We start from the raw sequence: 23985 nt of genomic DNA, 5'->3' as shown, positions 1-23985 counted from the left end.
TAGCGCCATGTGAACACAATAATAGAAAAGCTGACAGGATCGCTTTTCTAAATAATAATAATACCGTAAAGTACCGCCAGAGCGCCCCGTCTCGCGAGAGCGCCCCACCTTGATTTTACAGCCAGAGAAAGGAAAATCGTATGGCAGAGTGCAACGAAGTTTGTACGATGTAAGAATCTTAGTGTACTAAGGTCACACTTGGCAGGTTTTTGTGTGGAGCTTGTGTCCGCTCGAAGGTACGGATTGACTGGAAAACGTGCTATATGTGTACAAGGTTCATGTCGTATGACCTACAGACAGCAGACCACCTCCACAATACGACCACGAAAGGACGAGATGGTGGGGCGCTCTGGCGGTACTTTACGGTAGTATGAATTGGCTGCAGTGGAGCCTCCGTGTTCTAAACAACTTTGTACTGCGCTCTAATATTGTAATAATAATTATTGCACTATTTTGTAGTTCTGGACTACTACACTGACACTGTACTTACTTGATTGTAGTTCATACCAGCGAGGGCCTACTACTACTGGCTGGTACTGATAATTGGCTCCAGACTCCCTGTGCAATCACTGACACTGGCGCATACTGTGAGAGTGAGTACGATCGTACGATCGAGTGGGCAACGGTTCATCGATCGCTAGTACCGGTAGCTGTGAAGCATTATTTGCACAGTGCTGAACTAACGTGTTACTTCACTCCTTCAGCATCCCGCGATTACACAGGTGAGAGTGAAGAAAGCATTGCGCGCTTTCTCATTGATATCCGCACCTTTGCCTAGGAAAGACTCGGATCGTGTGTCCTTGGCGTGCTGCTGCTGTTGTTAGCTAAGCTGTGAAGCGTGAAGGGCTCGGAGTATCCGGATATCTTTGAGCCATGCATCGATAGGGCATACTGCACTGATACACCACGAATCCACTAACGGCAGTAATGCCACTAATGGCACTATGTTCTGCTTACAAAAATAAATAAAAATGGGATAGTTTTTTATAAGTAGTAGAGAGGTTCTGCTATACGTGAAACGTAGAGAAATCACGTAGAGAGCAGGTGTCTGGGTTAGAGTCTACGGCTTCGCGTGTTTTGGCTCCAGATTTCCACGCGAAGATAAGGTTCTCTACGTCGTGGCCCACGCAAAGAAAATGCGTACGGATCTGATGGGTATCATTCGAGTGAAGGCAGAAAACTGCCAAATATGGAAGGGGAAATTCCCAGTACACATTCCACGTGACTTCTCTACGTGAACGTAGAGCAGAACAGGATTTCTTTACGTTACGGGAACGCGAAGAGAGTTCGCGTGATTCTTTGCGTCGCGTTTCCATAACGTAGTGCAGAACCTCCCTACATGTAGTGCCTAGTGGCAAGTACATGTAGTCCACAAATCATGTAAATGTACAATGATCAGAACGTCACCATAGTTACAAGTCAGTGAAATCACCGGAAGCCCTCGGTTCTGTGCAGTGTCCTGTCTTCAGTGTTGAAAGAGGTCCTTGGTGTATGCCACGCTATCGCCGTTCTCAACCGGTTCACATTAGTCCAAGTAGTCGGGTTCTGCTATACTCGTATTATAGAGTCGCACGTGAAACGTAGAGAACAGGTGTCTGGGTTAGAGTCTACGGCTTCGCGTGTTTTGGGTCCAGATTTCTACTCGTAGATGAGGTTCTCTATGTTGTGGCTCACGCAAAGAAAATGCGTGCGGATCTGCTGGGTATTACTATCATCATTCAAATGCAGGCAGAAAACTGCCAAATTTGGAAGGGGAAATTCCCAGTACACATTCCATGTGATTTCTCTACGTGACCGTAGAGCAGAACACGTTTCCTTTATGTTCCGGGAACGCAACGAGTGTTCCCGGGATTCTTCGCGTCGCGTTCCCGCAACGCTGAGCAGAACATCACTAATAACGCTCAGACCTCTCCATATCAAGTTTGCATATAAAATCTATGATGAGCACCATGGAAGAACCAGCAGATTCTCAGCATTCTTGACGAGCAAAGCTCGGAGTGCATGGATTTACTAGTCAAGCATGAGTACGAATGTTTTGCCTGCACTTTTCTGACATGCCCATAGTGAGCCAAAACAATGACATTCGCAGTTCTTTCTACACTTTTTTTTACTAGTCATTATCACGGTTTTAGCCAAAGGAGAGTAGGAGGCACAGCCCTACATCCCCCCCCCCCCCCCCCCCCGGTACAACAGTGCGAGTATTGTGCCACAATCATCTTTGGAATCAGCTGATATCACTAAATGTGTAATGTGAGTAGAATGTATTGGTACTGAGAAGAAGGACACACTTCAGGCTCGTGAAACTCTTGAAAGGTTTTCTTCTTCTCAGTATCATTGCATTCTTGTCTCCGAGGAAACTGTTGAGTAGAATGTTGTTGTGTTTTTTTTGCGTGTGTGTGCTGTTTTGTGTTTTTTTCCCAGAGAACAGTATTGTGAGCAGCCAGCGTGCAGTGACTACGAGTTGTCATTCAGTTGAGCGTAGAGCCAAGTGTTTGTGTAAACTAGTGTCACTCAGGCAAGTTACCAACACATCATGTTTGCTTCAAAGTTGCGCAGTCTGAGGACTGCGAGTAACTTTCTTCAGCATGGCTATGGTATGAGCAAACTGGTCCGGTCTAGACGACTTGTAGCTAACACATTTGCACTGGCTCCCAATGCGACGTCGCTTTGCTCCCCTCAACCTGTGAGATGCCACTCAGATAGGTCTGTGCGTCAGGATACCACTGTACGGGATGCCATTTCAGCTATTGATGGTCTCTTCACTGCCGTGGTTTCTACACACACGTTTCAACCTAGCGACCTGACTTCACAAGTTCCTCTGATTCAACGTCATCTTAACGATATATATAGTGTAAAGATGCTCGCGGCTATCCTCCGGGCTTGTGCTAGGGTTACCATGGTTACCGAGGAGGACAGCGCAGTGACTAATCTAGTCGTAGCTGTACTGGATCACGCAGCTAGTTTACCTACAGATCTATGGCAGGATAGCAAGAATCAAGGTGAGCTGAGGTGGATGTTGTGCTGGGCGTCACGATGCCGATGTACAACATCTGAGTTCAGGCAGCTGCTACAGAACCAACTTGATGTGGAGTCCATTGGTCAATGTAGAGAGGTTGACCGGTGTGCTCATGCACTGTTTTCGTTGAACATTGCTGATCCTACGCTAGCCATGGACTTGATGAGTCGCTATTCAGCCATACAGAGTACAGGTGATCCCAAGTATCGTCATACTGAAGTGTTCAGCCTACTTCTCTACTGTACACTGTGTGGTGTAGAGTGCAGTGCCTTGCTGGAGCTGATCAGTGTTGATCAACTCATACAGAGTAAGTGTATTTCGAGAGTGCTTACTGACTGTCACATAGTATACTGGCGGAAAAGGTGGACCACACAACCGGAGCAAGAGTTGTCTGATTGATACTGGTAATTTAGAAAAGCGATCCTGTCAGCTTTTCTATTATTGTGTTCACATGGCGCTACCTAACGACACCGCTATTCAGACACGTTGTCTACGTAGCTACGTAAGTTTCTACGTAAGATGCTCGGTACCTGGCCCTGGACCAGGGAGCTACTCCATGGCTCCTACCATCGCGCCGGCTGGCCGCATGCGTGTGTATTGCAGACTTTTTATTGTTGCCTTTTCGGATGTGCATGCACGAGGAACTTCCTTCTTTGGAACTGCTTCTTGCATGAGCTGTTTCGGATATTTCGTCTCCTGGCCTGGCTTATTTCGTTTCGGCGCTGCTGCGACCTCCTTTCGCGGAATATTACTCAATGACAGGTGAGTTGACCAGTTCCCTTTGATTCATTTGCTTGTGTTGACTCTTTCATTTACGAAAAGTGTGCTGATTTTGGGTGGAATGCAATACATATGGAAAAGCTGACAGGATCTCTTTTCTAAGTTTAGCTTTTCCGCTACCGAGGCCTCCTTTTACGGAATACTCGATGACAGGTGATCTCTGAGTTGACCGGTTTCCTTCGATTCATTTGCTTGTTATGCTCACAATTTCATTTAATTTTACGGAAACGTGTGCTGATCTTATTCGGATTTGGATCCATTTTTATCTCTTTGCCCTTGTCTACAGTGTGCGAAGAACGCGAGTTCACCTTCTTGACGGTAAGGCTTATGTTAGATGTGTTGTCGAAATACTCATATTCATTGTACATAAGTACGTTACAAGTAATGCACTGGTCAGTGGCATACTATCGTTGGCAGTTCCCAATCTGGAGGGAAAGGTTCAAGGACCCATTGACCGAGTTTGCAAAATAAATTCGCATATCGGGGAGAATCTCCAGAGTCTGGGCGTTTTGATTTGTGAGTACCACCGAGATTGCACTGCCCCAAATACAGTTTCGTGCCGCCAAAGCAAGAATTACGATCTGCAATCTGTTTGTTTAATTGTAGTACCTGCAAGAATGTGGAGTACATGTACCGTACTTTCTCTGTTGCTGTTTCAGTTGCCGTCATGTTGCTAAGGCCCTCATCAGACTACGTACATAGAAAACCCAGTACAAAATCACATAAAACCTAAAAGGCAACATTTTCCCATGCCTGCATTCAGACTACACATTTCACATGCAGTATACAGGCAACCTTTGACCCTACGAAATTGCGCAAGGGGCCTGGGATGTGTGAAAGCAGCGGACAGTCGTACCCGGGTACAAAGTTCGTACAACAGCCTGGTGAAAGCACGATAAATGCAGGAAAGTTGCCTTGTACAAGGGTTGGCACCCTGCCTGAAAGGATTGGGCAGCTTTTTAGGCTTCCCGCCAGATTCTTGTTGTTGTCTTGGAAACTTCTATGTAAATGTGACTTATAGGCTGTTTTGTACCTAGTCTGAAGAGGGCCTAAAGAAAGGTTCAGTAGAGAGGTTCTGCGAAACGAAAATTCGAACAAAGCTTCGCGACAGTCCTTGCAAAACGAAAATTCGAACGAAGCTTCGCGACAGTCCTCGCGAAAGCGTGTATGAATTTTTGCACGAACTTTGCGTTCTGCACATTTTCGTAGTTTGCGCGGGCCAAGTGCACGTACGCCATGACCTGATCTCACGAAATTTCCTACGACAGTTCATTTCGCGTTCCCTGCAAGTTTCGCGTCCAAAGTTGCGAAGTTTCGCACTTCATGACGTAGGCGAAAGTTTGTACGCATTTTCCTTTTGCAGAACCTCTCTAGTGACTCATTTGTTTCATACGAGATGAGTCAGTGTGGCTTAGAATCTTTCGCTGTAGAAGAAATCTATTCGTATGTCTATTGGAGAAATAATTGTATTCACTGGTTATAAAATAGGTTAAGACAAACTCACAGAATAAATACCATCGGTCCCTTGGTGTTCGTCCTAAAGAGGTTCGACTGGATATCATTCATACTCACCAAAAGATGTGTAAGATTTTATTATTGTGGAGTGCCTTGTTTATCTCTCAGTACCTGCAACCATAGCCTTGCCCCTTTTATCCTCAGGATCAGTGTAGTTGTTGGAACGAGGTGTCGGACTCAGCAATGTATTTGTTTACATTTTAATACATGTTTATTGTTCCTCCTTTGCTGTGTTGTTCTAGAAAATCGTGGACTAACAGTTTAAAGTCATTGAACTACTTCCAAAAGTTGTGTCGACATCAACAGGATTACCATTTCAGTGCAATATGATGCAGGATGACCTTATCACGATAACCCATGATTATACACCATTATAAACACAGAATCAACAAAAACATCTGCGACACGCACCTGGCTACATTTCTCAAATAAATCTGATCGAGGGTGGGGAAATCTGAAATATCTGAAAGCAAGACAATTTTATGACAGTCATGAAATTCTGCAACAGCAAGCTGCAACATGCACAGAATGACCTCCGTATAAAAAAAGTATCACCACCACCAGACCACTACTCGCATGTCATGTTTCCCCGCAGAAGAACATGCAATTGCATTATGCTAGTGCCATTTTCTGCAAGAAAAGGCTTGCACATCAATGCGTATAATACGGTATTGATATGATGTGAACATGAAGGCCATCATTTACATATTGATATAGGGCATTCCATTGATTGGTACATGGTGACAGAAAAAACAAAAGAAATTATAGCAATAAAAACTGCTTTATGGCAGTTTTCTAAAAAAAGTTATTGTGTTCTAGTCCATGGACCCCGTCTAAAAAGTAAGAAATTAACGAAATGTGATAGCCGAAAATTATAATTTCACACAAAACCTCACAATAATCACACACAGAATGAAAAGCTACATGTACTCGTAGAAGACCTTTTCCCCTCGTGATCCTCTTTCCTATGCATGCATGTTGCCAATTGTTGGTGCAGTACAAGTTTAGTGTTGAAAGCAGCATTTCAAGTGTTGTGATTATTGTGAGGTTTTGTGTGAAATTTTAATTTTCGGCTATCACATTTCGTTAATTTCTTACTTTTTAGACGGGGTCCATGGACTAGAACACAATAACTTTTTTTAGAAAACTGCCATAAAGCAGTTTTTATTGCTATATTATATTAGCGTTTCAACTATTGACTTCTTCAGAATGATTACTGGTATCCTTCGATGAACCCATTCCTAACTGAGAAGACAATCGTCAAAAACATTGAAAGAACGTTATATCAGTATCAATCAGATAAGTATGGACTCGGACGGAGAGCCAAGGATTGATTTATTAAAATAAAAAGGACCAAGAAACTACAAGTTACGCTATAATGTCCACTAACACCACCAGTTACTAAACAACAATTTTAGCGTAACTTGTAGCAGGCAGGCATAGTGGGATGGTCTAAGACCATGATTGAGAAACAGAGGGTACCAGGTTCAAGTCCTGCTTGGAAGCGGAAGGATTTTTTTCAGCCGTGCTGCGACCCACAGTTAATTGGGAACTCGTGGCCTGGCACGAGGGAAACATGGATGCAGTGAATGGGATTTCGGTCTTTGACCACTTTGTGGTGGGTCTGATCTACTCACCTCCCACCGCTTAGGAGCTGCATCTGCGCCTTGATCCAAGAGGGTGGTGGCGTTCCTGCGGATGCGGAAAACTGGGCCTTTGGCCGAGTCTCACGCGAACCGTGAAATTTTTTTTTGTAGCTCCTTGGTCCTTTTTATTTTTGTAAATCAGTTACGTCTTGCTCCTTTTGTGTAGTCCGCCTTTTTCCGCCAGTGCATTTCACGAATCCCTTAGCTGGACCTGGGCTGGTGGGAATAAAAAGAAACGGAGAAGCAAATGTGGAATGCAGCTGTGGTAGTAAGGGGAAATTGTCTGCTGTATATGCCAGTAGATTGTAAGACCAGGTGCATAGTATAAAAAGAGGCTATTGACCAATGAAATGAAGAAGAGAACAATTAGCAAGTCAACGTTGAGATAGAACTTGAATAATTGAAAATGGAGGGGAACATGGAGCTCATATGTCACATTGGCCGCTGTTCCTGCTGCGCCTTGAGGTATTGCAGGGAAAAATCGCTACAGTTGTGGATTCTAGGTGTTTTTCATTTACAAAAAAATACGGTCATCCCTCACCACTCTTGAATCGACTAGTAACGAGAAAGTCCACCAAAAAGAGCAGTTGATATGACCTAAACCCTGTCATGTGTTTCTGGCTTAACCCCGGAAAGGGGAATAATCAACTAGAGTCAGTCAAGCCTTGAAATTTATAGTCCACACAGCATATTTCCCGGTGACTGTTATAGCCGTTTTCACCACAATACATTCGTTCACGATGTTTTAAAGGATGTCCTACCAACCCTGGAATTGAGTCACCTCATTTACTATGCGATAGCCGGTATGTTGGTAGGACCCTTCATCATCTGTCCGCAGCATCATTGCCCCTTCCTTACTGTCTTTGTCAATCAGTCTTTCTGTTTTCATATCTGTGTGCTGTTTCTTATCAGAGTGCGGTGCCCATCATCTTCAGCGGCTTATTTTGCTCGACACACTACTAGTTACTAACAAGCAACGGCGAGAAATCATGAACCGGTGCTCAGAGTCGTTCAGAAAAGAAGGTCGGAGTCCAAACACGGGTCGAATGTATGATATGCTGTCATGCTTCATTGGTCCAGAACACACCACTGGCGTCTCTCTGGTTGATGGTGTGGCCGTTCAAGCATTGTGCATTGTAAACCGAGACAGTAAGCCAGTGGAGACTTCCAAGTATCCAGCCGATGTTTTCAATGGTGTATCAGTAGATATGACTGCAGCTAAACGTCATGGTTTCAGTGTTGTGGCCTGTCTGGGTGTCGGGGATACACGACTCCTACGTCATCCGGCTATGTCATCCAATGGATATAGCACACTTCTCGCTTCAGCTTTAAAGTCGCAAGGATGCTTCATCATCCCAGTGAGTAGAAAATAATATTGTGTTGTGTGTTGTTGGTAGTGACTATAATGTACGGTCATGTAGATCAGGAGGCATTCCACGGCGACGTGACAGTTTTTTGTTTGTACTTACCCCAGCCTACTCGTCATGGTCAGTGTCCTGTCTGTATGTTGGGATGAAACTGGACTGAATTTGTTGAGTGTATTCGTTATCAAGCAGGATGCTTCACTGCTTGAAGACTGCTTACGGCAGGGCTTTTGCACTACCGGATGACAGACTGGGTGTTCAATGTACATAATTATATGATCGAGAGTGTTTTGGATGTTGCTCTCAATCATATCATATGTGTACATTTGCTACCTTCAGTCCCTTTTCATTCTCTACCCCAGAAAGCACATCATGAAGAGCATGCAGTGGTGTACATACACACAGGCTCAAGTACATGTAGGTCTGAGGGACACTCAACTCATTTACTTCTCATATGGTTGGTCTTGAAAGGGCTACATCACAGCCAGCCCAGAACCATGACAACGCTGACTTTTGGATCCAATTGGACCCAGTTTGGTATGGATCCAGACAGGTTTGGATGGCTCTCCCAAGGTGACGCATCCGCCGGTAGTAGCACACCTGGACTGTCTCGATAGTGGACCCACTCCTTGTACAGAAAGATCTCACCTGCATGCGGCACAAACGCCTCCCCATCACGCTACTCTCACTATGGGCAGAGTGGGTCAAATTTGATCCAGATGTTATTTATCGTTATTTGTTGACTTGTGACATCATCACTTTCAAGCCCTATGAGATGTTACACATAACAGTCAGTTATCACCAAGATTTTGTGAAGCTCACTAAGAAAGTGGTGGACGTCACGCAACTGCATCATAAGAAAAGGGGGTTTGTTAACTGACAACAGCTCTATTCAGTTGCTATTCACAATCTGCAGCATGTCGATTGTCGAAGTATCATTTCTATCTGTTTTATTAAGATTTTGAATGTGAAAGTTTCCGTGAAGGTGCCTCTAGACATATAGATTACAATGAGCTCAAAATCTCAGTTCCTCACATTTGGAGCTTATCGCCTTTTGTGTTATCATAGACACTTCATGTATTCATGCTATTCATATAGTGATTGTCTGTGTACGCAGGTAATACTCGAGCATGGAGCTGCACGTACACAGAATAGCGGCAAGGTCGTCAACGATCTGATGATCAATTATCCTGGTCACATCAAGGTCTTCAGAGATCTTCTGGCTCCCAATCAGTCTATGCATTGGTAAGCCTACTGGTAGTCTGGATCTTTTGCTCACGCTCTCTTCTCAATGGAGATAGGAACCCTTTTGTTGAGGGTGTTTCAGTAACACAGGATTTTTGAATTGTGTTGTTTTTGGATGTACATGTACCGTATACCCGGCTGTTGTATGCATGGAAACACCCTTCACACACCTCGTGTTTGTTCACGTACCTCATCTGATGATGCCTCCTGGACGAAAATTGATTGACATTTTGACGGGTTTGCAGCGAAGAAACCATTTGTGTCTGTGTCGGTATAGGGTTTATCAATGCTAAGTTATGAAGTGGCTGCTGTGGAGCTTGCACACTTTGAGGGACATCGGAGCTATAGTAAAAAAAAACATTTGATCATACAGTAAAACCTGTAACTACCGACCACCGTGACTAGCGACCAGCCTGGCACTACCGACCACTTCACCAGGCACGGACGGTCTCACATTCAAAATGCACTGTGACTAGCGACTACCTGCTGAACGCGACCAGCGACCGCCTTTTCTTGTCCCAAAGACGATTTTTGACCCGTAACTAGTGACCGCGATGTAGGAAATAAAAATGTTGCTCGAAGCTCCTTCTTGAAATTTTGATGATTTTCCGTGGTCCTGAAAGGCATCTTTCGATACTACAGCTGAAGAAATGAACGCAGGTCATTTTGACTGTGGAGTCGATGTGGACTTCACTACACCTGTCAGAATTTCAAGCGCTGTCAAGAATAACATGATAGGAAACGTCTTGGGGAGCGTATCGAAAGCGCTCTCTGATCGATGTTACTACTCGGAGGAGAAACGAAGACTGAGCGGCTCTGTCACCCCAGTCATACAGAAGAATCGACGATGGCAAAAAGGAATCCAGAAACAAAGCAGCACCGCAAGGTCCTGATGCTGGAGAATCGCGTTCAAGCAATCGAGAAGTCGCAACAAGGACATTCGGTACGATTGATCGCATGAACACATTTGAAGCCCAGCGCAAAACGAAACTTCCACAGGGAACGTTTGACTCCTGGCTTCAGAAGTAGGAGCTGAATTTGATGTCCACAAAAAAACAAACTTCTCTCTCTCTCTCTCTCTCTCTGTCTCTCTCTCCATCTCTCCGTCTTTCTCTCCAAGTGTTGTTTAACCTGAAATAAGAATGGCATTGCGCAAGTCTTGGGGAATTGTATTAGCTGCATTTTGATATACAGATCATATAATGGGATCCATATATGGTCGCGCAGTGCAAACCTCTAACTAAAGATCACCTGCTACTAAAGACCACTTTTGCTGGCACCAGGGGGTGGTCGGTAGTCACAGGTTTTACTGTATTTTAAAATTATTTCTCTACCAGTTGGTGCGCGTTTTGGGCTACTTCTGCTGTAAGCACTGCACTTCTTTTACTACCGTTGCTATGGGGCATGAGTGCAGCACCATGAGTTAAATGCACTCAATCATTCTTCTGCCCTTCTGTGTCCTTGCCCTCTGTTGTCCTTTAGATGCCGTTCTGGCAAGTCTGGTACTGCACATAAATGCACCAATGTTGACTTTGAAGGTCTAACAGAACCTACCTGAAGTGGATGCAGTGGAGCAAGAAGACAACGCGGCGCACAATTCAAAGTTGCCTTATTCTCTGAGCGGATAAGGACCTCACCAGCCAACTGGAAGCTGAATGCTATGCGAAGTGGACATGTAACCATGATGACATGTGCTGACTGTTTGATGTTGCACCCCTGTATCCTCCTGTCCCCACAGACTGTGGTCGTGGTCACACTATGCACAGCAATGTTGAACGAACCAGTGATTGGACCAAGGAGCAATTGTTACTTTCCCGGTACAGCTGAAATCCTAGCTGTCTGGGCATTCGTTTTAGCTGATAGCGACCCGAGTCATCATGGGGTCCTTCACCTTGAACAGAGATTTGTTTTCCTTGCTTGGGTCCTGCAGAGCAGTGCAATGAGTCATCATGCTGCACTGTATACCATGATCTACAGCAGGTCTACTAACCCCGGTGTGGCAGCTACATTTGATGTTTGTCTGCACATGACTGCTGGCTTGCTCTTCATAACCATGATAACTGCCTGGAGGAAACAAACGTGTACATGTACTTCAAACTGTATGTGCTGCTTGCCTCTACAGTTACGTAAAGGCTATGCAGGTGAGTCTAACCTGTGCTTTGCGCTCCTTTCTAGCCACCCCCCCCCCCTCCCTCTCTCTCCACCATGCAATGTTATGATTATGTTGGCCCATTACACTGGGTATCGCGGCATTATACCAGTAATCATTTCACGTACCGTGACATAGCTGCATCTGCTATTTTACTCGTCGTACTTCTTATCTGATTATCTTTGAGGCCGCGTTTGCGCCCTTACCTCAGCAGTCCATTGTACAACACCGATTGTATCACTTCGGTGTCACATATGCTACCGATATTATTAGACAGTAGACCAAGTGGAAGTAGCTCATGCCACACACATACATGGCACAGACATATTTCTCGGCATAACCGTATTCAGGGGCGTCGGAAGGTAACGTTATTTTATTTTGGTACGGTCAGCCATCTGAAGTACATTATACTCGTGGGTACAGTCAACTTCGCCAATAAATGCTGCGGATATAACGACAATTCGCGAATAACGACAGAATTTCCATGCCCAGAGCAAAGTCCCATCCAATTGTAATACATATGACTTCGGGTATAACGACACTTCGCGAATAACGTCACTTTTCTGATGCCCCGCCGAATGTCGTTATACGCGAAGTTGACTGTATGCTTTCCCCAAATCGGCTGGCCGAAAATTCGCCCAAAACGAGACTTGAAAAATCGCTAAGCTTTTCGCCGATTTTGGAGGTTCCTTTGAGAATCGCCGAAAATCTACCAAATGTTGTTGCAAAGTACGGTTAAATATGGACAAATGATGTCGCTGCAAGCATTACTGCTCGAGCTTTCTACTGCAATTCACGACTACATGTAAGTCTTGTAGTACTACATGTACATGTACTATAGACTAGAGCCTAGCGCCCCATCACGGAAATATTTCGTTTTGTGAAAAGAAAGTGCGATGTTATGGACGACCGCCGGCGGCCCCTCACGCCAGTTACGCCTTAGCTAGATCAGCTCAGTCCGATTATTATGCACTACATGTCACTGAGGGCGCGGCGCCGGCGTAGGCTAGGTCCTCCTGCCTTCCTGTGTACAATCATCTACATGTATCCCTCCAGGAAATCGCGATTCCACGGATGCAACCAATTTCGCGATTTTCTGCATAATCCGCGATTTCATGCGTTTTTTTGTGTAATTTTCTGCACTTTTTCAAACATTTTTCTGTACTTTTCCTGCAGCGCTTCCCATGATCATGTAAGTTATTTCTGATGTTAACTGGAATGCCAGCAGTATGAGAGGGTGTGCATTCTGCGGCGGATCTCACCTGGACAAGAGCTGCGCGAAATACACAACAGTAGCACAGCGGAAAGAATAACTGATTGAACAGAAGCGTTGCTTTGTGTGTTTGCGCACAGGGCACCGGTCAACTCAGTGCAAGGCCACCCGCAAGTGTAATGTGTGTTCTCGCATGGGTCACCAATCAGAGTCACCATCATGTCACGATCTGCCCTGAATCTCAACAGAAATCTGACAGCAGTACCAACATAGTAGCTGACCAGCCTGTGGCTGACGAGGTACCAGCATCTAGCGCAACAGCAGCTAGTGCAGCATCAACCAGTATCGCCATTGACCGTAAGATAGTCAGTCGTCTTGATCGGTGCAGATTTCCTCTGGGAGTCTCAGTTGACGTGGAGCACCAGAGGACTTCCGCCAGGACTACAGTTTCTGCCTACCACAGTCGGTTTTGTGGTGACTGGCCGAACACGTCACTCCAAGCACTCAGCTACGCCGATGAGCAGCCATGCCAGCTATCGTTTCTCTAACTGATGCAACTTCCGACTCCTGCACTATCCCAGATCTGTGGGACCTAGACTGTGTTGACATCCAGGATTCAGGCAATCTTACTAACAACGACCTAGCCATGAGGCAATTCATCATTGTTCTACGATTTTGCCTGCCACCAATCGTCATGACCTGCGATACTGAGAAGGCCATTTTACAAATCAGTGCCAACCCAGCATACAGAGTTGCGACACGATTTCTGTGGTTCGCCAACTCCGACAGTCCATCAGTCACCCCATCCAGCCTGTTCACGCTCATAAGCAGTCCATTTCTGCTTGGCGCGTCTATACAGCATCATTTGGCACAGCAAGATGACAAAACAGCTAGCAGTGGCTGTTGGTGAGAACATTTTCTGCTGTGCCATTGGAGTGTGCACGATACACGAACCCTGCTCTTTTGTTGGCACCGCCTATGTAACTTACTGCATAGGGTGCAAGGTGACCGTTGTCGGTTTACATGTACTCCAGTTATTACACCGTGCATGCACTGAGTCTGTGCTGCACTGTGCATCCATAGGTGTTCGTTTGCGGTAGCGCAAGGTGACACGCAAGGTTGATGGATTGTTTTGTCCGCTGCTATTCGAAGCTCTCGGAGTCGGAAGCGTTAGCTCTGTTTCCCCTGTTCCTCCCTGCGCGGAGTCTGTAGTTCTGGCTTGCAGTTGCTGTTACATGCATGTTGGCAGTTGCATGTGTGTTTGGTTTTCAGTTGTCTTTATTTGTTTTGTGTGGACGACAGTTCAATATTCTAGCAGTTGTTGCACTTCCTACTTCTGAAGTACATTCCGTAGTTATCTGCGGTTGGTGTTTGAGAGAGCAAACTGTGTTCTTCTCCAGAGTGGAGTAAACCATTCGCTTGTGTCTGAGGAAAACCCTGTGTGTTGACGAAGAGGTTGACTTGGCTGTAGAGTGAAAGTACCACATGGTCACATGGTCCACAAAATCTTAGAACTACTTGTAACTTAGGGTCTTCTGGCGTATGGTATAATTATATGAGCAGCATGAGAGTGAAGTAAAAGACTATTAGCTCAAACATTCAGTCTTTCAGGAGTAGGTGTTTCATCACGGAATAGGTTCTGCAGTTCACTTACACACTGCCACAATGGACCAGCAGTGTCCAGCATACAATAGAGTCATGTGAATATGTACCGTATGCATACTCACAGCTGCAAGGCCAGCGCCCCGTGGCTGCTTGACTTCTCAATCGATATAAATATTCACAACAGTAAGACTCTGTGATCAATCAGAGCTGTGCTTCGAAGTAGTCACAAATGCCCCATGATCTGTCACAAAACAAAACTTGGCAACCAGTCACAGCTTCCACGGTGCCCCAAGACCAGTCACCAGAAATGACCGTAGTAAATCTGCAGGGAGTTTCATAATCTGTTCATTGCAGAGTCCACTATGCTATGATTCAAGAGGGGGGGTAGCGTTCCTGCGGATGCGGAAAACTTGGCTGGAGCCCGAGTGTCACGTGAACCCTGATTTTTAACTTAAGACTTATTATTTGTTTTACGAAGAGCCTATTATACGCGATACAGGCTCAGAACACACTTTTCGTCTAGTTGGCATATCAGGGATATAGGGCGGAGCAGCCCATATCCCCAATTATGACACGCGAGTAATAGTGAAATACGATTGGCGTATTGTGCTGGACTGACTGCGGTAATGTAAAGCTAAAATAAAGCAGTCAGTTTGCCCTTAGCATGGCCTTGTCATGAGGGTGCCACATCCGTGGAAAGGCAACATGCCGGCTAATCTCCCTGAGAAGTTGAGTGGTTATCAGCAGGCGATAACGCTGTGTCGATGATGACCTGTTGATGCCCGACAGGAACCTTGCGAGGAGAGTCATTGGGCCTGACGGGTAGGTAAAGCCAACTTCCACATGAAGTTTGCGGATGGCCGACATGTAGACATGGACAGATCGGGCCTGAAAAGTTCTGAACAACTCGGCAGCAAAATAACACATAAAGTAAAAAGTCATCACCTGGCAATGGATTCCAGTCATGCCCTTGACAGAACTGGAAGTAACGGGTATCGGCGGAAAAAATATTTCCGGCTGGTGCCAGTGCTGCTAGCTGCAGCACGGAGTCCGGCAACTGAGAGTTGGCAAGACTGGCTGATCTGGCTCAGCTGCTGCTTCCGGAGCCCTCAATGGTTCAAACACCATCGGCGCAGGCCACGATTTTCGGCACCGACGATTTGTTCGTCCACCAAAAGTCGAAACAAATGTTTCTCACTTGAACACTCCGTAGAGCTGCCGCTGTTGTGCCAAGGCCCATTGGCGCATGGTGTGTATACTCCAAATCTACATGTATGATGATGGGTCACTGCTGACGTTTCTGCTCTTGGACAGTGCAACGCCGCATGAAGATATGTTGTGGCTCTACAATCGCTGAGAACGCTAGTGTGCGTCCATGGAATACTAAAACACAATAGGCGCGGCGCAGCTAACGCCCACTTGGATGAATCGGAGTGGTGGCGAGTGCATTCTCCTTCCTCGGTGAACACTGCTGGTCACCCTGTTTGATGATCCACCAAACACCATCGGTGCAGGCCGTGTTTTTTCGGAACCAGCCATTTATTCGGCCACCAACAATAGAAATTAATGTTTCTCACTTGAACACTCTGTGGAGCTGTCGCTGTCGTGACAAGGCCGTGTATACTCCAAGTCTACATGTAGGATGAAGAGTAACAGTTACTGCTGATAATGAAGTTTGCGCTCGTGGACAATACAACGCTGTGTGAAGTAAATTGTGGCTCCACAATCGCTCTGAATGCTAATGTGTGTCCATGGAATACTAAAACACAATAGGCGCGGTGCAGCTAACGCCCAACGTGGATGAAACGGACAACAGCAGCGACTAGAGCGTTCTCCTTCCTCGGTGAACACTATACAAGACATTATGCTTGATGATTCACCAAACACCATCGTTGGGGGCCAAGTTTTCCGGCGCCAGCGAGTTGTTCGTCCACCAACTTACTTTGATGAGTCCTTCTTCAACACTTCGTAGAGCAGCCGCGCAAGGCCTTTCCTTCGCGTTAGGGTAGCGATCCTTCCTAGATGATATCGCTATTCATTGTTACTTTTTACTACAATGAGTAGTGTTTCTCCGAAAATAAAGTCAGCTGCCTGGGCATTAGGCATTAGACTGATTAGTGCTGCCTAGGCTATAGCGCCTAGCGCCTGGACTTGGAAAAAATTTGATTTTGCAAGTCTTCAATCATGTTTGCATGTACGCGCTATCCAGCCATGTGGCGTGAACAGATAGCCTGACGTGAAAGGTAGCGCGGGCGCGCGCGAGTCGGCAAAAAGCGTACGTCCGCGTACGCGCTCGCGGACGTGTCTGACACGTGGAACGAAAATATTTTTTTGGCGGGTAGTCGGCAAAAATTAAGTGACGGTCCCTTTAGTCCTTCGCGTTTGACATATCTCTCTGATCTCAAATGTGTGGGACGTTTGTCGGACAAAACCGGTGATAGGCGATGACTATTTTGCTTGTAACTTTAGTTTCCTTTGTCCGATTTAGAAAAACTTAAGACCAAACTCCTCAGGAAGCTCTAACCTATCCAAAAAGCAAAACATAAGCCACAGAAAACCGATTTGAAAAAATGGTCTGAAGTCCCTACTTGTAGGCCTCCCAGCTGGGACTTTCCCTCAACATGCAGCACAGAGACTATGGCGAGAAGGGTCAAATCACGTTGTTCATGACGTAAGAAATCTGCCATGTGGGCGCGCCACATACTTTATGCAACCAGTGTTGGCCGCGCGCTGGTCAACTCCAAGCGACCTTGATGGCATGGACCACGCTCATTCCTTGCTGTTGCAGATCTACGTGGATCATCAGCATGTAAACCAGCCGTAGTCAGCGGCGGATCCAGAGTTCAGCTGAGGGGAGGGCGCGGGTAATATTCATGACAGGGAACCTATGCGGTACCTGTATTTTGTACACATTACGACTTAGCGGCTATTTTACGTCATAGGCTTAGCGGTTATGTAGAATTACTATTTTAGCACATGCACTCACTCCCACTTTTTTAACCACTTCGTTGAGGACTCTGGCTGTAGTAGAACATAGCCGTACTACATTGAATTGTGTAAAGATAGTGCTTCAAAGCTCCAGACATGCTGAGATCGAGAACAGTGGCAAAATAATGAAATATACGATTACTTGGATGGCCATGTCCAGCAGTAAGAATGGATGATGAGGTATTCACCTCGGGTTGATCCTTGTCGATGCAATGTATGTAGGAAACGGGACGCACGGCGCACAAAAAACGCCTTCCTCGCCAGCCTTTCCGGAATAGGCAAGCCACTCAAACCACTTCAGTAGCAGCGAGCGAGTGGAAGTACCGGTCTTTCGGCGGCTGTCGGGATAATCTCTAGATGGCAACACCGTCTGCTAATCAGGCTTCCGGTTCCCAAGTATGTTGCGCTTTTCTGCATCGCTGAGAGTTGCACCGCCAATAGCTGCATCAACAGCATCCGAGTAACTTCGCTGCGTAGCAGTGCCACCAGCCACATTTGTGACAGTCACAACGTCGTCATCTGCGATAGTTTCAACAGGTAAACGCTCCTGACTCGCATCAATACTACTGACAGTCCCACCATCGTCGTCAGAACCTACTTCGGATTCCATTTGGGGAAGATCAGAGTCTGAGCAGACCTCGATCTCTGGATCTTCGCGGTGGTCCGAATTCTCCTCCAAAGACGGATCGCTCGACTGAGGAGCTGACGAAGCGCAAGTTCGCTTCGCGAAAAATCCGTGGAGAGTTTGTTGGCTCCCTAGCCGCTTAGGCGGGCGGTGCGCCATCCCCTTCACCGACTTAGCTATACAAGTTCGTCAACTGAACACTAATTTCAAAACTTAAAGTCAACCAAAGTCTAAGAGAACAACTACTCCGTGTTCAAAAGAACTTTCTTATCTGACACTAGAAACTACTTGTCACAGCATGTGCAAACACTTGCGCAACTGCCCATGTGCATGCACTAAAAAAACCGAACTGTTTGAGGGGAGGGCGCGCGCCCACCGCGCCCTCCCCTAGATCCGCCACTGGTAGTTCCTGTTGAACCATGTTCGGGATGAGCGAGGTTAGTGTGAAAAAACTTTTCATCCCTGTTCTTACTGCAAGAGGAAATATCTCCAAGAATTCTTGCCAATACAATACTGGTAGCGTTATAACGATAGTTTCTGCATGTTCTGAGCAGAGCATGCAAGAAATATAATGCATCTTACCTTCTCCCTCATGGTCCGTTTCGAATAGCGCCTCAGGAACGATCGTGATCGTGTGCATTGTGTCGTGTACCAGAAAGCATTATTCTACGTCACGATCCACGTGATTTCTTCATTCCTCTTGCAGTAAAATCCAAAAACTCGTACACGCAAAAATTCAGTCACTTTTGCATCAACTGTTGCAACGAAAAATGTTGGTGGCGCAAGGAGAAGCTTGTCGTTTGGAGTGACAAGTGATCACCGCTGCTTTTCCTTGTCAGAGTCAACAATACACTTTGTTCTGCAGCGTTGGGAGTGGTGTTGGAGTAGAAATTGTTGACTAGACGTCGCGGAGGGGCGAGCTTTCCTGCGCAGGTATGAGTTTGGACGTATTTCAGAATGGTCGAGTGGAAAAATTCAAAATTGTTTATTTCAAGAAAACCCCAAAAGGATGATGGGGGACATGTCCTCAGTGCTAGAAGAGGTGTTCTACTATCTGCCGGTGTATAGTGTTTGCTAATTGAGGACGTAGCTCGCTGTTTTATCAGCGCTTGTAATTTGGCTATTTTCAAGACGATCATTTGTGGCGTCAAGGGATGATTGCCCTCGTGTTCTGGGATGCTGGCGTGGCTAAGTGGTGCTGCCCCAAGAACTCTTCTAAGGTGAGGTAATGATGGCTTGATGGAGTTTTGTTCGTAGCTTGTTCTTGTACGCTGTGCCGTGGCTCGTTTGTAGACCCATAAATCGTGCCAATATTGGGCCAATATTGAGGGGTATGCCAATTTCATGGTTCCCTTCAAAAGATTTTGTGCGGGCTTTGGAATGTCGATCTACACCCCAAAGCAAACCTACCTGCAAAATTTGAGCGAAATCTGAGAGATCGACTTGCACATATGTTCTGGTTTTCTCAGACATGCTCTCTTTTAAAAGAACTTTCCTAGGCTGCGCTCGAGCCCCTGCGTTCTTCGGCGCCCGATCTTACTGTAATACATGTATGTTGCTTCGCGCGCGATGTAAGAAATCAAATCAAGCACGCTCTGTCTGTCATGATGGCTGAATCTTGCCCTTGCCTGCAGCCCTCGGGCCTACGGCCCTTGGGCTGCAGGCTCGGGCAAGATTCAGCCATCATGACCTTCTGAGCGTGCTTGATACATCATGCAAGCGGCATTGATGTATGTAATCAAGCACGCTCAGGAGGTCATGATGGCTGAATCTTGCCCCAGCCTACAGCCCAAGGGCCGTAGGCCCGAGGGCTGCAGGCAAGGGCAAGATTTGTTTGTTTATTTACGGATTCTCCAGAGGTAAATGGATACCTATCATGGGAGGTCGAGTCTCACCAAACCAATAAATAATGAAAATAAAATTATGTATGGAGCGCAAAAAACTCAAAATCTGAGATTTTCTAAGTCAAATGAGAGGAAGAACAATAGATTGAGAACCAGGGGTGCTAATAGAACACTGGAAAGGCACTAAAACAAAATAACTGCAGTAGCGGATTTAGACATTATTGTTCAACACGTGAAACTAGGTATGCCGGAAACTGAGAAGCGGATTCAGCCATCATGACAGACAGAGCGTGCTTGATTTGATTTCTTACAGCGTGAAGCAACATACTGTAAATCAACTAATTTTCACTGGCGATTTCGCTGATTTCGCCGGTGGGTATCAGCCGGCCAAAATAAATCGCAGGCTAACATTTGTCATAGAGGAAAATGATGCATTATTGAGCCATGGCTGCATGTGAGAGCAACAAATACCAGTCGATTTCTTTTTTGAAAAACCCAATCGGCCAAAGTTAAATGACGGCCAAAAGTTTCATTTCGGGATCGGCCAAAGTTTCTCACCGGCCAAAATAATTAATTTGTTGATTTACAGTATTAGGGAAGGTCAAAGGTGGAAAGGTCGAAGGTCGAAAAATTATTCTCGAAATGACGTCAAACGGTCCGAACATTCCCGAAATGACGTCAAACGGTCCTGAAACTCCCGAAATGACGTCAAACGGTCCTGATGGCCTGATTGATTATGCCCGCGGCGGGAAGATCGCCTATGGGGCTGTTAAGTGATGACGTCACAGTTCCTTCGATACGCATAGCAACGATCCCACTGGGGACAAACAAAAGTAGCGTCGTCTCCACCGAACCAGTTGTCAGTGGCAACATATAGGAATCGTGTACATTTCTCGTTTCTTCTTTGCAGTTTTCAGTGAGTGTTTTGTTTTCTCTTTGTCCTTGATCTCGACGGTGTTGTCGTGCTCATTACCTTACTGAGACGTCTCTTGTGACTGTAGCCAGTGTCACGGAGGATTTTATTGGCGTGACGAGGTAGATCGCCGAGATCGAGCGTGAAAAACGCTCTGCATTAGTAGCTCCTGTAGAATGTCTTTTGGGATGGCGTATCCATGGTCAACAAAGCCAAGGTGCAAGACAGCATAAGAGATCGTGTAAACGATGTGACCTCCAAAAGGTAAGCTCCTGAACAAGTCGAAAGATATGTGTATTTACAAACTCTCTCTTCATCCATCGATTGCCGCTATGCATTGCATTTTGTCTTCACAGATAATCTGGACAAATAAATTATATTGTAACTGGAGAGTGCAATCGTGCTTGGGACCCATCCCAATGTCATCACATGGCTGTGGTGACTAGTGTATACCTGTACCTGGGAGAGTTTTTCCTCAACCGAGACAGAGTGTAGGTGGACGGATTATGAGAAATGCGAAGATGTGGAGTAAGTTGTGTCGAAGAAATGTGTAATATTAAAAATAAAATTTACTTTACACTCAAACATACACTGTACATGTAACATCACGATAATGATTCCATCTTCATATCTCCGCAACAGGTACGCCATACGCACCGAATACATGGTGTGTGCACGCGCGCGCTTGCGTGCGCGCGTCCATGCACACACTCTCAGGCGTGGCCGAGTTGGCCGGATGAGCAGACCACGCATTTGCACGAGGTGTCCGTCATGTCATTGGAATGCTGTACTTTATGACTTTATTCCAAAATAGTATGTCTTGCCCCTGTCAAATGGAGTTTGTGTCTATGCTCAGCGGGTATCGGGCCACGACGCCACACTGCAGTCAGCGCTGGAATTAAAATAGCACTTCATGGATTATTTTAACTAATTTCCTTTGCGTTTACATGTACTTTGTTGAGCCCGTGGTTTCATTTCTGTGTTCTGTTATGATTGGCCTCTGGAAATAATCGGAGTGGATGTTGTCATATGTGTGTGCCTTGTGCAACAGGTTCAAGGCTATATGCACTTCACATTCGGCGTGCGATCTCGGCGTCTGGGACCTGATAACGTCTTGGTTGGATGGGTGATCAAGGATGATACTACTCGGCACACCAATGTACATATCAATGTAATTTTTACTTTTTCAGAGCTGCACTATTTACGGACGAATGTGTCTGTTAGAGAGGAAATAAATAGTATTCACAAACAAGTCCCACTTATTGTTTCTGTTCGTAAAAGGAAATTGCAATTAAATTGGTCATATTGTTCGTTCCGGCTGTTTGTCATTGACTGTTCTTCAGGGTTGTGTTGCTGGAGGTCGTGGCCGAGGCAGGCCCAGAATGTCATGGCTTGATAATAATTATTATTTCATGGACTGCACTTGACGTGCAGTCCCTGCTCGCTGCTGCACGCGATCGATTTTTATGGCGCTCGCTTGTTCATACTTGCTCTGTGACGCCGCGACGGGCTTAGGGCTTGTGATGATGACTATTTACGTCTTGATGCTTACTTCGGTGCTAGCGTGTTTCCCCCGGATTATTTCTATCATCATGCGTGTTCTTGGGCTGAGCGAGCACATGCACGAGTGTGCAGCTATAACCCCGTGTATCTTTGGTTACACTTTGTTCTGCAATGCATGTACCTTGTAACAGTATGTGCTTGCACTGCTTTGTGTGGCCTGCGTATTTCAGGACTATTTAGTGCATTAGACCCAGGTTGGTTTGGTTGCCGGATGATCTCTTGTTGCGTCGCTCTGTGTTTTGTATTCATCAATTTTTGGGCTTGAGAATTGAGCTGGTGTGTGGTTCCCAATATCAAAACATCATGCTGGTGCTCTGTGTTTCGATTATCGACTGTCCGAGCAGTCACGATTCATTACCAGAACGGTCAATACTGTAGTCTCTTGACGTGTTTGTCTTTTTGTGTTTTCGCCGGGGGAATTAGCGGTGACGTTGTACATAGAATGGCAGTGTTGCATCACTGGACGACCCTGCCTCTGCATCTGACTTCATGTCCCCAGGATCTGGTGCAGATACACCAGACAGTCACTTCCTGTAAATACGCAAACAGCAAAAGAAGAGATCCCGCAAATCAGGAAAAACAATGGTGGAAAATATCGAGTAGATCATACACCATTCAATAATCTGGAGTAATTACAGTGAGACAAACACTTCAGTGCTCTCTCTCTCTCTCCATCCTTCCAAAATACCCTGTAACAATTCCCTAGAATTATTTTATTTTATATTCTCAGGACATCATTCTGAACATAATAACTCTTCTTCCATGGTCTTCAATCACCACGGAGGGCGAGAATATATCTAAGTCATGCAGTTTACGGGAGGTGCGAGCTGTCATGGATATAGAGGCTGATATTATTGTGCCAGCGTGAGGGCAGAGACAGAAAGAAGACACTGATTTCTTGAACAACTCACAGTCTCACCTACATATAATCGAATTCACAGGGAGCGCTCGTACTTTGATCCATCAGGACGCGAAGAATCTTCAAAGCACTCTCAAACACGGAGTTTTACAGTGTGCAGCCAATTTCACAGCCATTATGAAGGCCCTCGACGACTACAGGAGATTTGTAGAGGAAAGAACAAGGAGTAAAGAGCGACAACAATCGCTTGAAGAAAAAGCAAAGAAAAACTGCTCTCTCTCCAGTCATTTAGATGCTGTTGCCTTTGACAACTGGTTCCATCCAGAGGACGCGACTTTTGTTTGTCCCCAGTGCTCTCCGTTGCGATGCGTATCGAAGGGGCCGTGACGTCACACTTAACCCTCTCAGTGCCTGGGCGACTAAAGTCGCCCAAAATCAGTATGTGTGTACAAATAAATTCGTATCTCCACTTCTACACACAGGAGAGTTACAAACGACCACTCTACGTGTTCAGGAAGACCTTGGCTATCGACTCATCACATCGTTTTGTGTCCGTGAGGATAGATATCGCCAGGGCGAAGCTTGAAGCGCGCGCGCTCGGACAAACAATTGTCGCCCGTAGAAAACATGACGTATGCGCATCGCAGGTTTCTCTATTTC

General features: G+C 45.8%; 1 protein-coding gene and 1 long non-coding RNA gene across 3 annotated transcripts; both read left to right on the top strand.

Moving 5' to 3' along the window:
- Positions 1-494: 494 nt before the first annotated feature.
- LOC135823990 (uncharacterized) lies at positions 495-14342 on the top strand. Of its 2 annotated transcripts, none has more exons than XM_065336882.1 (5): positions 495-722; positions 2422-3323; positions 7870-8315; positions 9439-9566; positions 11049-14342. In XM_065336882.1, coding segments are annotated over exons 2-5 (1365 nt in total). In that variant the 5' UTR covers positions 495-722; positions 2422-2533; the 3' UTR covers positions 11050-14342. The 2 variants fall into 2 exon arrangements, with proteins under 2 accessions (XP_065192954.1, XP_065192955.1); XM_065336883.1 differs by lacking the exons at positions 495-722; positions 2422-3323 and adding exons at positions 3344-3778; positions 4083-4114.
- Positions 14343-20298: 5956 nt separating this feature from the next.
- Positions 20299-22823, top strand: LOC135823218 (uncharacterized). Its single transcript, XR_010554630.1, has 2 exons — positions 20299-21431; positions 21955-22823. It is a non-coding gene; the product is annotated as an uncharacterized LOC135823218 (long non-coding RNA).
- Positions 22824-23985: the final 1162 nt, after the last annotated feature.

The sequence above is a fragment of the Sycon ciliatum genome, chromosome 8 (genome assembly GCF_964019385.1).
Source record: "Sycon ciliatum chromosome 8, ocSycCili1.1, whole genome shotgun sequence".
In the NCBI taxonomy this organism is placed as follows: Eukaryota; Metazoa; Porifera; class Calcarea; order Leucosolenida; family Sycettidae; genus Sycon; species Sycon ciliatum.
Note: the sequence above shows the minus strand (reverse complement) of the source record. Positions and strands in the feature narration are given on the sequence as shown.

Excerpts from the sequence above, each read along its gene's own strand:
- LOC135823990 (XM_065336882.1), top strand. The coding sequence starts at position 2,534 with ATGTTTGCTTCAAAGTTGCGCAGTCTGAGGACTGCGAGTAACTTTCTT. Across the intron at positions 3,324-7,869 it reads TGTTGATCAACTCATACAGA|AGTGCGGTGCCCATCATCTT; the intron begins GTAAGTGTATTT and ends GTTTCTTATCAG. Across the intron at positions 8,316-9,438 it reads AAGGATGCTTCATCATCCCA|GTAATACTCGAGCATGGAGC; the intron begins GTGAGTAGAAAA and ends CTGTGTACGCAG.